The sequence below is a fragment of the Silene latifolia genome, chromosome 2 (genome assembly GCF_048544455.1).
Source record: "Silene latifolia isolate original U9 population chromosome 2, ASM4854445v1, whole genome shotgun sequence".
NCBI lineage: Eukaryota > Viridiplantae > Streptophyta > Magnoliopsida > Caryophyllales > Caryophyllaceae > Silene > Silene latifolia.
The window spans coordinates 183,061,082-183,074,409 of record NC_133527.1 but is presented as its reverse complement, the minus strand read 5'-3'; the positions used below and the strand labels follow the sequence as shown (position 1 = coordinate 183,074,409).

At 39.2% G+C, this 13,328-nt stretch overlaps 3 protein-coding genes across 3 annotated transcripts; all 3 read right to left on the bottom strand.

Moving 5' to 3' along the window:
- Positions 1 to 942: 942 nt before the first annotated feature.
- On the bottom strand, positions 943 to 6,092 carry LOC141643614 (glycine-rich domain-containing protein 2-like). The gene is made up of 9 exons (XM_074452829.1): positions 5,884 to 6,092; positions 5,302 to 5,467; positions 4,396 to 4,516; positions 4,066 to 4,320; positions 3,534 to 3,995; positions 2,716 to 3,215; positions 2,112 to 2,310; positions 1,873 to 2,028; positions 943 to 1,759 (listed from the first exon to the last, which is right to left on the bottom strand). The coding sequence occupies exons 2-9, from the start codon at positions 5,457 to 5,459 to the stop codon at positions 1,067 to 1,069; spliced, it is 2,544 nt and encodes an 847-aa protein (XP_074308930.1). The 5' UTR covers positions 5,460 to 5,467; positions 5,884 to 6,092; the 3' UTR covers positions 943 to 1,066.
- Positions 6,093 to 7,830: 1,738 nt separating this feature from the next.
- Positions 7,831 to 11,736, bottom strand: LOC141643612 (glycine-rich domain-containing protein 1-like). The gene is made up of 6 exons (XM_074452828.1): positions 10,804 to 11,736; positions 9,608 to 10,107; positions 9,086 to 9,284; positions 8,842 to 9,000; positions 8,584 to 8,686; positions 7,831 to 8,502 (listed from the first exon to the last, which is right to left on the bottom strand). Exons 1-6 carry the CDS (start codon positions 11,182 to 11,184, stop codon positions 8,018 to 8,020), a joined length of 1,827 nt encoding a protein of 608 aa, XP_074308929.1. The 5' UTR covers positions 11,185 to 11,736; the 3' UTR covers positions 7,831 to 8,017.
- LOC141641751 (glycine-rich domain-containing protein 2-like) lies at positions 11,654 to 12,744 on the bottom strand. The gene is made up of 3 exons (XM_074450400.1): positions 12,281 to 12,744; positions 12,027 to 12,147; positions 11,654 to 11,929 (listed from the first exon to the last, which is right to left on the bottom strand). The coding sequence occupies exons 1-3, from the start codon at positions 12,436 to 12,438 to the stop codon at positions 11,654 to 11,656; spliced, it is 555 nt and encodes a 184-aa protein (XP_074306501.1). The 5' UTR covers positions 12,439 to 12,744.
- Positions 12,745 to 13,328: the final 584 nt, after the last annotated feature.

Genomic DNA, 13,328 nt, shown 5'->3' with positions numbered 1-13,328 from the left:
AAAGGAAGACAAGCTCTTGTAGAAAAAGACGAAGGATTTGGGAAATTTCAATTGTAATTAAAAAATCATTTTTTTTCTCATAATCGGATCAGATATTGGATAATCGGGTATCCGATCCGATATTTTCGGATACTTAAAGTCGGATATCCGAAAAGTTCGGATCGGATATCGGATAGTGAAAATATGAATTTTCGGATCGGATATCCGATCCGAAAATCCAATTCGGATCGGATATCCGACCCACGCTCTGCCCTACCGGTCATTTGTTGTCCTTTTCCATATTGGGGTGTCTCAGTCATTTGTTGTTCTTTTTATTTTAAGAATGAATTTGATGACTAATTTGATCATTCTCATTCAATTTGTTCCACTTGTCATTTAGTTATTGGTCCTCATCTCTTTCCTTGGTCTTTGTGCCAAAACGAAAGGACAACAATTGACCAGAACGGAGGCAGTATATGTCATGGATTTCAAATTGTTGCATATTGTGTTTTACTCCAATGGATTTTAGTATATTACATCGGAACACCGTGCATTAAGTGTCATATCGTACCAATAACTTGAGTTAATCAAAGAGCTCAAATGTGCAAATTTTGTATACCTTAGGTGTACCTGAGATTTTTTAGAATTTTGTTTTCATACTTAGTACTCCCTCTGTCCCGGTCATTTGTTGTCCTTTTTCATTTTGGGGTGTCTCAGTCATTTGTTGTCCTTTCTATTTTAAGAATGAATTTGATGAGTAATTTGATCATTCACATTCAATTTATTCCACTTGTCATTTAGTCATTGGCCCCCTCCTCTTTCCTTGGTCTTTGTGCCAAAACCAAAGGACAACAAATGACCGGGACGGAGGGAGTATCTTATTATTTTGCTCGTTTTAATTAATTTCGATTATGTAGTTAAAACCCATTAAAAGTACTTGAAACTAGATACTTAAAACTCCAAATCATTTTTCAACACCAAATTAACACCACCATATTATTGATCTCTGGCTTATTATGTTGGTAACCTAATATAGCAATTAGTATAACCATAATACAACCAGAAAGATAAAATTGTTTGTTGAACTTCAACTCAAGCACCTCGCAACACCTTCGACGGTGGGTACGATTTCAGCAGCAGCAACAAGGGGACTAAAACATTGGTGACAGTCAGCACATTCGGAACCACGTTTACTATCATCAACATAATTTATAATAACTCCGTTCTTTACCATGTTTCCAGTTTCACCAGGAGTAACAACATTCTTTACCATACCACCATTTTCATCATCAGCAAGGGGAGAAAAACACAAGTAACATTGAGCAAGTCCAACCTTTTTCACTGTATTTTCTAAATGAGCAAATCCTGAACCACATTCATTATCGTCAGCATAATCAGCAGCAGCAATGGGACTAAAACATTGGTGACAGTCAGCACATTCTGAACCACGTTTACTATCATCAACATAATTTATAATAACTCCATTCTTTACCATGTTTCCAGTTTCACCAGCAGTAACAACATTCTTTACCATGCCACCATTTTCATCACCAGCATGAACACCACAAAAGTAACATTTGGCACAGTCAGCAAATGTGTCCTTTTTAACCATGGTTTCTAAATGAGCACATCCTGAACCACATTCACTACTACAGCGTGGGGTGCTGGAAGTTACCACAACTCCATTTTTCACCATTTTTTGATTTACCTCTTGTTTCATAATGTCAGATAGTAAGAATGCCATGGTAATTCCGGGTAGGATTATCCATTCTTCTATTGCCTGTTCACATGCATGGATACATGTAGTTAAAATACGATACAAAGTAACATTCAACATAAAGGTTTTTGACAGAGAATAAGGTAATGATGTTATAAGAAGAATTGGAGAAAAACCTTGATAGTTTGTGACTTGAAGTCAATCAATGCAACAGCCTTTCCATAAGGGTTTTCCATAGAGAATTCGACCATAGTCATGAAGCCTTGTCCAAGTGTTTGTTGTTCCATGGGTACGGTTTCAAAATCCAATCTCCGTCCAGGAAAGATTTTCACCTACAAATATGTTTTGTTGAATGAAATTATATTTCTATATTATATGCTGAAATTTGAACTAAGATTATTAAACTCATGTTTACCATCTTATAGCCAACAAGCTCAAAGAGACTATCATCATTTCCGGAACTGTTTTGAAGCTTGAACGACCCGTTGGATCCCTTTATAGAGCAGTGATTCCCCACAAATTCAGCTAATCTGCGCGTTTCACCAGCGCCTGTAATGCAATACACCTCCTTCATAAGATCAGGGGTGCCTTTTGTTACATCCTTCTCAATGTTCCTGCAAAAAAAAAAAGTAACAATCAATTTATTTCCGCTAACCGGTTGTGTAACACTCCACGTAAATTGAAGAGGTCCAGTGATAGGCTTAAATGACTAGTGCTTAAAGGGATTGGAGGTACTACTCATATCAACAAAGTGCACTTTCTTTTATGGTCATCCATGCAAAAGAACTCCATAGTTAAGCGTGTTTGGCTGGGAGTAGTCTGGGTGACCTCCTTCCTATAAAAGACCCGTGTTGATCTGTGGGCCATGTACACAGCCTGGTAAGTCATCATAAGTAACCGCTCCTGACCCTAGGTTTGGGCCGGGGTGTTACAGGTTGTTCTTAATTTCTAATCGCCAAGTAATAGAAAAAAGCTACTAGTTAGCTAGAATTCGTAAAACTCAAAAACAAAAGGTTTACCTTATGTCAAGGGTACAAACTTGTTTTCCGTCTTGGTCTAAGACTTTTGTAAGGATGTTAGCATCTTCGCCTTTTGGGAATGACTGAGACCTAGCCAATCGAAATACTTGAGGTGCCGAAATTGGAGGAGTAAATGAAATTGAAGCCTGAAGAAGGATTGGCTCAGAACTTGTAAGGTCGCCAGACACAGGTTCGGGAGAAAACCACACATCAGCCGAAAGTTGAGATCCAGAGGCCACTAGTTCTTGCAGAGAAAGAGAGTATGATGCAAGTTGGTTCAACTTATCAGAACCAGGAGCATTGGACATCAACTCGAAGAGAAACTCTCCTGTAGGCTCACATTGAAAATAAGCGACCTCTTTTTCACCAGACTCGGATGAAATGCTCAAAGATCTCTTGCCCTTGAAAAGCTTATCAGTCTGTTTCTTACTGAAGCGGACAACAAGGTTTCCTTTGTGCCCTTCTGGTAAATTCTTGACTTTCACAAACTCTAAATGAACCTGTAAACAAATATCACAATTTAGTACTCTCCTAGGATTTTGATTTTTTTTTTTGATGACGAGGGGTTGAATCCCCCGGGCCCATGCATTCCCGCACCACCACATGGATCATGTAAGCCACCCCCTTCGGGGATTGCAGTGACCAAGTGATCATCGCCTCAGCTGGTAGTCGAACCCGGGACCTCTCAACTCCTGCATTTCTGCAAGCTTTAAGGTTTAACCCGGCTACCACTGGACTAACACCACTTGGTTAAGATTATTATTTTAACTACCCAGCGCCTGAAAGGCAGGGGACGGATCCATAATAGTCGAGATTACCTCCACAAGCTTCATTGATGGAAACTGAATTGGGTTGCCACAATTGTTGGAAGAGCTAAGCTTCGTGTCCTCGATGTTACCAATGAAATTGACAGGAACCTTGGTGACTGGAGTCGGAGAATCTCCTCTATTACGTGTACCAGCTGTTGAATAACTTTTGCCATAAGCCTCTTCCCACAGCTTAGTAAATTCCGAAAATCCAGTTTGAAGTACGTTCCCGGGGGATCGATCAGAAACATTGTCATTATGATGGCACACCCTGCCAACAGCTTCAGTCAAGTCTTTGTAGTAAGAATCTGGATGTAACTGGTGTGTGTGCCATATTAGGTCGATATCATAAGTAGGGACACAGAAACAATGTCTGTTTTTCTGATCATTCGTTCTAATCATATGCAAAAACCCTTTGTATCTACGCACTGCTTCTTGGAGATACAGATCATCTGTTGCGTATGGTCTCGACATCTGTCACACATGCATTAAATCAGTCTCGCAATAGGAAAATCTGTCACACAGGCAATAGATCATTTGGTACCTGGTATGTGAAGGACATTTGTCTTTTGACAGCGGCAAGCAGATCATATTTGGTAAATTTCGCATTTTCAGAACCTTTTTGCAGGTCATCCTCCGAAAAGGGTTTGGTCATGTCAAGCTCATAGGGTTCCTCGGGATACATTCTGTTCCATATCTCCTCAGTTTTGCTCTTTGATGTCGCTTGAACAGACGAAATGACATTCTGATTTCCTAGAGTTCTTCCATACAGCTTCTCGCAGTCAAATTTGTATCTTAACTGTATCACAAAATGCATGTTCAATATAAATTGGATTCCAAATATCTAACAAGTGACAGTTAATTCAAATCATACCGGGTTTAGCCTATGGCAATGCCATATCCATTCACAATCAAGAGGAACAACCAATGGTTCTTCCTCGGTAACAGGATTCTCCAAATGCTTGGCAAGCAACGGAAGCCAAAACGCATTGTACCTGAAACAGACAATGTAGCACGACACGACAGATCAAGAACAAGAAACAACAATTATCTTACATCCATTGAATCAGCACAAACACCATCTAAAGTCACATGAGGTCTAGGTAGACCTGGCAAAAGCAACCCGACCCGATTGACCCGTCCCAAAAAGGCTGACCCGAGACCCGAACTACATCACCCGAAGCCCAAAATGACCCGGCCCGACCCGAACAGGACCCGAGCTTTCTTGTCCCGTACCGACCCGGCCGAAAATGACCCGATCCGAAACCACCATACCCGAAAATGACCCGACAAAATATAAATCTAATTGAACCGAAAAGACTTGAAATGGCTAATTCTCTATTATTCATTGACCCGGAAATGATCCGGCCCGAAACTGACCCGACCCGTTTGACCCGAAACTGACCCGACCAACAACCCCGAAACCCAAAATGACCCGTCCCGGCCCGAATTAACCCGAAATCAATGAGAAACCCGAATTGGCCCGACCCGTTGACCCGTTTTGCCAGGTCTAGGTCTAGGTACACCGGAAAACTAGTTTTCTTTTTTTTCTTTCTTTCTTTTTTTTTTTTTTTTTTTTTTTGGTGCGAGGATTTGCTAAATTTCGTGCTAGAATTTTTCCGAAATGTACGACATATGAATAATTAGTTTCCAATTTTTCACCGGAACAGCATAAACAAAATTTTTCGAATCTGTCACATTAACCGGTTCTTGTTTCTTAAGCAAAACCGAAAATGAGACGAAAAATTGCAGATGACAGAAACAGATAATGATGCTTCACCTATAGATAGCCCTTTTTAAAACATGATCTTCATAGAGATGGCGATTCCGGTCAACAACAGCAAGAAAATTCAGGTGTTTTTTTGCAGCCTCGACAAGATCAACACTAAATGTTATTGCTTGTGCCTCAGCCCACTCCCTAGCTTGCTCTTTTTCCATTTTTCAGCCTACAATGAGCAAAATCCCGGTTTTTTCAATTTAATTAGAAATCGCAACTAAACGTACTACTTACATAGATTTTACGTAGTAAACATGGTAAGAGTCTATGCAAAATGAAATCTCATGGTAAATCAATAATTAGAAATCTCTTAACATCCTAATCAAGTACATTCTATTCTCTTAATTAACCCGTCACAGACTCACAAGTTAGAGGTAACGAGAAAAATAGAGATAACAAATCTAAGCCGAGTTCATTCAAATGATTCAAATTCTATGTGTTTTAGACACTCAATAAAGTCGAATATATTCAATTCGCTTAACTCGTCACATGTAAGAGCCTAGGGACTAGGCAGTATACTCTATGTAACTCGAAAAATAGAGATGAACAAATTTAAGTAGGTAATAAAAGCGATAAGCAACTCACAAAGAAAGGTAAATATTAAAAAGTTTAGATTAAAATGCTTGTTTAATTTTTGTATTTGTGTGTGTTGTATAAAAATGTTGGTGAGTGCATGCTTTATATAATAGGACTGAAATCAGTAACGTAGAATTGAGAGCAAAACATGTATTTGTGAAGCTGCATTTGTTTCCTTTTGAAAACCAGATTACAGGGCTTTTCAAGGTTTTTTTTGGGTATTTACAGACTTACAGTGGCCACTTGGAAAGAAATGCCTGTTACTGGTGAGTTATGGATAAGTCTCCACTCATAAAACCGTCACGAACCATCTCAACCAAAAAAACTTGTAACGGTTAAAGCCCAACTAATAATATTTATATTATATTATGTTCCCTCACTAGTTAGGCTATTGAGTTTGAAGAGTGGTCAGTGCAAAGCTTCCCATACCATGTGCTGAAATTCCACTTGTGAGATATTAGAGGCTCGTACGATTTACGTGATATCACGCTGACTATGATAACTTGTTGTGTGAGACCATTTTATGCATAAGACCAGTCAAATAACACAAAGTCTAAGTAAATTAGTTAATATAGCAGTGGCGGCTCTATGATTTGGATAGAAGGGGTGCGAAAAATCAACAAAATATGAAATATCAAGTTAGTTGGAGGATGATATTTGATTGCTATCAATAAAAAGTGATTTTTATATAGATGGACAGTCATACCGTAAAAAACCGTCTCACACAATAATTACTTAATTTGTTATATTATTAGTATCAATCTGGTAAATATACTATTGGCCACCATTCTATACTTCTATTAGCAAAAGAATTAAAAAACTACCACCAAAAACAATGTTGCTATTTGAAGATGGTCTTAAATGTCGCCGCAAAGGTTCGAACACAGAGTCTACTTACCCTGACATCAAACAAACAGAGTCTAAGGTAGATATACATGCATTGCATTTGCTACCAACTGAGCTACATAGATTTGATACAATTAAGCCGGACTGTTTGGTATACTTTGTTACTACTGCATTTCTAGAAATTGGGCCTCCGAAATTCGGGGGCCCTGTTCATTTGAACGGGCTGTACACCCTTACATTTGGCCTTGGTTAGAATATAAATAGTCTGTTCTCGGATGACCCAAGATAAAAATTACTTCCTACGTTTAACTATTTGTTTATCTTTTTTTGGGTCCTGATTTTCGCAGTACACATTTTATTCAACGCAGTACATTGTTGACAATTTTACCCCTCTCATTTCCCCTTCCATTTTCTCTCCCTAACCTCTCTCAAATGTTTTCTCTCTAATGTCAAAATATCAATTCATGTCAAATTTTTCTCAAATTTAAAATCTCAAATCCCATTTCCCCTCCCGTATCAATTCATATCGAAATTTACGATAGGGTGTATAGGGTAGATGTCGTTCGTCGGCCGCCGACTTGGTCGCCGCCAGTAGTGGTGCGTCGGTAGAGGGGAAATGCGCCGGTGGTGATGACGTGGTGGTGGTGGTGCGTCGACGGTGATGACGTAGGCGTGGTGATGATGCGGGTGTGGTGATGGCAGGTGTTGCCGGCAGTGATGGCAGATGGTGCGTCGACGGGTAGTGACCGGCCGTTGATGTACTACACTTATACAATTTTTGTGTTTGTTGCAGTAGTACCACGCCTGTACTACATTGAATATTTTTTTATTGTTTTTAGTTTGTAATTTACAAGTAGTAACCGTATTATGTGTTTGTATTGCGTCATTATTAACAATTAATTACCTATTCGTCACTTGAATAATCGATTATAATTGAAGAATTTTAATGTGATTGAAGATGGAGGCTTTCAATAGTAGAGAGAAGGGGAGAGAATTAGGTTTGAATGTTTTTTAAGTGAAGGGCAAATAAATGGAAAGATAGGTGCAAAAAGTACTGTATTGAGTAAAAAACGTACTGCGAAAATAAATTACGCTTTTTTATTACTCACATTTGTGAAGTGCATTCTAATTAAACGTAAACAGATAATTAAGACGGATTTATTTCATTATTTGGTCTTATTTCATTATTTGGTAACCCAACTAACATAGTAACCAGTACAACCAAGATACAACCAGAAACAGCAGCACCAAGCACCAACAGTCATCACTACTCGTTTGCACCGTCTTCAACCATGCCTCAATTATCACCATTGCCGTCATCTCCGTCACCAGATTTGACTCCACATTGGTAGCATTTGGCACAGTCAGCAAATTTGTCAGCAGCAAGGCGCCCAGTACATAAGTGACACGTAGCACAGGAAGCAGCTCCATCAGTTTTGAACTTATTTCCTAAATCAGCATAATTTTCCATGTTTCCAATTTCTCCACCACCGCCTACCACGCCTCCAAAATCACCTTTGATGTCATTTCCGCCACCAGATTTGACTCCACATTGGTAACAGTTAGCACAGTCAGCAAATTTGTCAGCGGTAAGGCGCCCGGTACATAAGTGACACGTAGCACAGGAAGCAGCTCCATCAGTTTTCAACATATTTCCTAAATCAGCATAATTTTCACCGCCTGCCATACCGTCATTTTCACCACCAGCAAGGACCCCACATTGGTAACATTTCGCGCAGTCAGCAAATCCATCCATCTGTACCATGTCCAAATGATCACAACCTGTACCACAGTTACGACAGTCGTCAGAATTAACTACTCAATTTTTTCCTACGTTTTCAGTTTCACCAGTTTCGGAAATACCTTGTATGGTGTTCCAGGCTTTGAAGTCTATCTCTTCTTTCAGAATTTCGGTTACTAAATATGCCACAGTAATTCCGGGTAGGATCATCCATTCTTCTGTTGCCTATAGGATATATAGTTTGAAATAAGAATTGTTAGGGCTACGAAACAGTTGCATTTCCAATGGAATTAAAGACTCGTTATTCTTTGACTGTAAAATTTGATAACATTCAATAAATTGGGCCATTATGTAATGAGTGATGCGATTTTAGACCTTACCTTCATAGTTTCTGACTTGAAGTCGATAAGAGCAATAGCCTTTCCGTAAGGTTTTTCGACAGAGAACTCGACTGCAGTCATGAAACCGTGTTCAAGAGTTTGTTTCTCCAGAGGTATTTCGGCTTCAAAGTCCAGCCTCCTTCCAGGATAAAATTTCACCTACAAAAATCCCAAAATGTATTGTTGAACAGAACTATTTTTTTTGTTACGCGGAAGTTGAGCACATTATAGGACTGATGTTTACCATCTTACACCCAACAAGCTCAAAGAGACTGTCATCATTTCCGGAACTGTTCTGAAGCTTTAATGACCCATTGGATCCCTTTATAGACCAGTGATTCCCGACAAATTCAGCCAGTCTATGCTTTTCACCAGAGTCGGTAATGCAGTACACCTCCTTCGTCACATCAGGGGTGCATTTTGTTACATCCTTCTCTATATTCCTGAAAAACATTAAGTTTCAGACATTTTTTTTTTATGACGAGGAGGGTTGAATCCCCCCGGGCCCATGCATTCCCGCACCACCACATGGACCATGTAAGCCACCCCCTTCGGGGGCTGCAGTGGCTAAGTGATCATCACCCCAGCTGGTAGTCGAACCCGGGACCTGCTTCAAGGTTTAACCCGGCTACCACTGGACTACCACCACTTGGTTGTTTCAGACATATCATATAACAATCAATTTATTCCTTCGGAATTCTGATCAGCGCGTAATAGACAGAAGGCTACTAATTAGCTAGAGAACTCAAAAAAGCAGAAGATTTACCTCATGTCAAGGGTAAAAAGTCGTTTTCCATCAAGGTCCGTGACTTGTCTAGGGATCTTAGCATCTTTACCTATCGGGAAAGGCTGAGACGATCCAGCCAGTCGAAATACTATAGGTGCCGGAACTGGAGGAGTATACGAAATAGAAGTATGAAGAAGGATTGTCTCAGAACTTGTAATGTTGCCAGATACAGGTTCCAGAGATAGCCACGTATCAGTCGCAAGCTGTGATCCAGAAGCCACTAATTCTTGCAGAGAAAACAAGTAAGATCCAAGTAGTTTCGGTTTATTAGAAACAGCAGAATTGGACATCAGTTCAAACAGAAACTCTCCCTTTGGTTCACAATGAAACGAAGCAACCTGTTTTTCACCAAGCTCCGAAGATATCCGCAATGATCTCTTGGTTTTGAAAATCTTATCAGCTTGTTTCTTACTGAAGTAGACAGTAAGGTTTCCATGTCCTGCAGGTAAATTCTTGATTTCCACAAACTCTAAAAGAACCTGTAAAAAAAATCACTATTAACTGTCATAGCAGTACTGCAGAAAGATTATACGCAAAGGAGTGAATTTTACGCTCCTAGTACAAGAAGCTAGACCTGGCAAAAGCAACCCGATCCGATTGACCCGACCCGAAAAGGTTGGTCTGAGACCCAAAGTGACCCGAACTACACCACCCGAATGTGACCCGGAAACCCGAATTGACCCGACCCGACCTGAACATGACCGAGCTTTCTTGACCCGAACTGGCCTGACCCGAAAATGACCCGATCCGAAACCACCGAACCCGAAAATGAGCCGACAAAATATAACTTGAATTGAACCGGAAAGACTTGAAATGGCAATCTCTATTATTCATTGACTCGAAAATGACCCGACCCGAAACAACCCGACCCGTTCGACCCGGAACTGACCCGACCAACAAACCCGAAACCCAAAATGATCCGTCCCGACCCGAGTTAACTCGAAATCAATGAGAAACCCGATCTGACCCGACCCGAATTGACCCGATCTGAATCCGACCCGTTGACCCGTTTTGCCAGGTCTACAAGAAGAGCATCCCGTTTAATGAGTCATTTTACTTTATTCCGTTATATTCCAAAGCCAGAATGACTTGTTTTATATCCATTGAAATTAAATTCATCTTTGCCACAGATATCAATATATGATCATATAAGAAAGTCGAAATGTCAAGATTACCTCCACAACATTGAGTGATGGGAACTGAATCGGGTTGTCAGACTTGTTTAAAGAGCTTAACTTTTTGTCCGCGATGAAATTGACAGGAAACCGAGTGACTGGAGCTGGGGGAGTTCCTCTATGAAGTGAACCGGCCGTCCAATAACTTCTGCCGTAAGTCTGTTCCCACAGGTCAGTAATATCACAAAATCCAACATGAAGTAGCTTCCCGGGTGTTCTATCTGAAACCTTATCGTTATGGTGGCACACCCTACCCACATTTTCAGTCATGTCTTTGCTGTAAGAAATTGGATCTAACTGGTGTGTGTGCCACACTAGGTCGATATCATAAGTAGGGACACAGAAACATTCTCGGTTCTTCTGATCGTTCAGTCTAACCATATGCAAAAATCCTTTGTATCTACGCACTGCTTCTTGGAGATACAGATCATCTGTTGTATACGGTTTGCATATCTGTCACACACACATTAAATCAGTTTTTATAAAAGAAATCCGGACTTCCATTTTAAAACCTATAAGTTTACCTTGACTTTATATTATGTTTCGCTCTCTGTTTTGTTTTTCATTTTTCCTTTTTTTTTTTTTTGCATTTTGAGGTGTGCGTTCACACATGGACGGTTCTAAAGGATGATTCATGTCAGCCGACCCCAATCATTTTGGGATTAAGGTTCTGATGTTGTTGTTGTTGTTCAAGTATATAATCACAGTCAGAAAATCGTCACACAAGCATTACATCATCTGGTCTGAATAACTGTTATTTCGGGTTATGCTATTCGGGTCTGGTTATATGAGTCGGTTTAGTTTTGCCAGGTCTTATCTTAATAGAAAGTACAGAGAAACTTTTATCAAATCATACAATTTTCGGTACCTGATATGTGAATGACATTTGTCTTTTAACAGCAGCAATCAGATCATAACTGGTAAATTTCGCGTTTTCAGAACATTTTTGCAGGTCATCCTCCGAAAAAGGTTTGGTCATGTCAAGCTCATAGGGTTCCATGGGATACATTCTGTTCCATATCTCCTCAGTTTTGCTCTTTGTTGTTGTTGCTTGAACAGACGATATGACGTTCTGATTGCCAAGAAGTCTTCCATAAATCGTCTCACAGTCACGTATATACCTCAACTGTGACACAAATGCATGTCAAAGATGTACTATAATAACACTATGATCACTTTCAAAGAAATCTAAATATATAGAGATGATTAATCAGAAATCATACCGGGTTTAGCCTATGGCAATGCCATATCCATTCACAATCAAGAGGAACAACCAATGGTTCTCCGTCAACAACAGGGTTCTCCAAATGTTTGGCAAGCAAAGGAAGCCAAAAGGCATTGTACCTGAAAGAGACAATGTAGCACGACACGAGAGATCAAGAACAAGAAACAACAATTATCTTTTTTATTAACACTTGAAGTCAAGAGACCGCAAAATCAAAAATGTGTCGAAAAATAGCAGATGAGAAAGTTTGACCTGTAGACAGCCCTTTTTAAAGCATGATCTTCATAGAGATAGGGATGCTGATCAACAACATCAAGAAATTTCAAGTGTATTTTCGCAGCCTCGACAAGATCAACACTAAATGTTATTGCTTGTGCTTCTGCCCACTCTCTGGCTTGCTCTTTTTCCATTTTTCCTGGCACACAAAAAACCAGGAATTTCAATCTTATTAGGAAGCGCAACTACATGTACCCTCAACCCTCCGTTCATTTCATTTTCCATGCGTTTGTTCAATATACGCAAGGTACATTTTCATCAAACATTGGGAATAAAATGGAATGAATAGAGGATGGACAATGGTAACTGTACATTATATGTATAGCATGCATGAAATTTGAAAGTACAAACTCTTAAGTAGATAATGAAAAACATGAACAGATGTCAAATAGTTCAGTTGGTAAAGTCAGGAGTATGGTACTTATGAGTTATGACACATGGGTTTCAAATTTTGTCAGTATCAAAATCGTCTTGTGACTCCCTTTACACAAAAAAAAAAAAATAATGAAAGAAATGAGCCAAGTACTCACAAATGAAGGCAAATATTAAGAACTTTTAGAGTAAATTTCTTCACTAATTTCTGTAATTTTGTGTGTTGTATCAAATGTTTTAGAATGCCTTATATATAGTAAAGGAAGGACTTAGTAATGTAGAGTTAAAGAGCAAAACATGTACAACGTGAATTTCTTGATTAACTTTTTAAGATTTTTGTGCAACTTGCTTGTATACTTTAGAAAACAAATTATGTTCCTTCTAAATTATGGATAAAATTATGGATAATTAAGTGACTAGTGGCTATTTTATACTAAAAATGTTATTAAAGACTATTTTGTACCAAAAAAAGTTGGGGGATTCGATAACCTTTTTTGGTATGGAATAGGCTCTGGTAGTTTTTTCTTGGTATAGAATACTAAAATAGGCTCTGATAATGTAAATATCCATAACTATGGAGGAACTTCAATTGTTTCCATGTATGCAAACCGAATGCCAAAAAAATGTTATCGGAGCCTATCACGCACCTAAA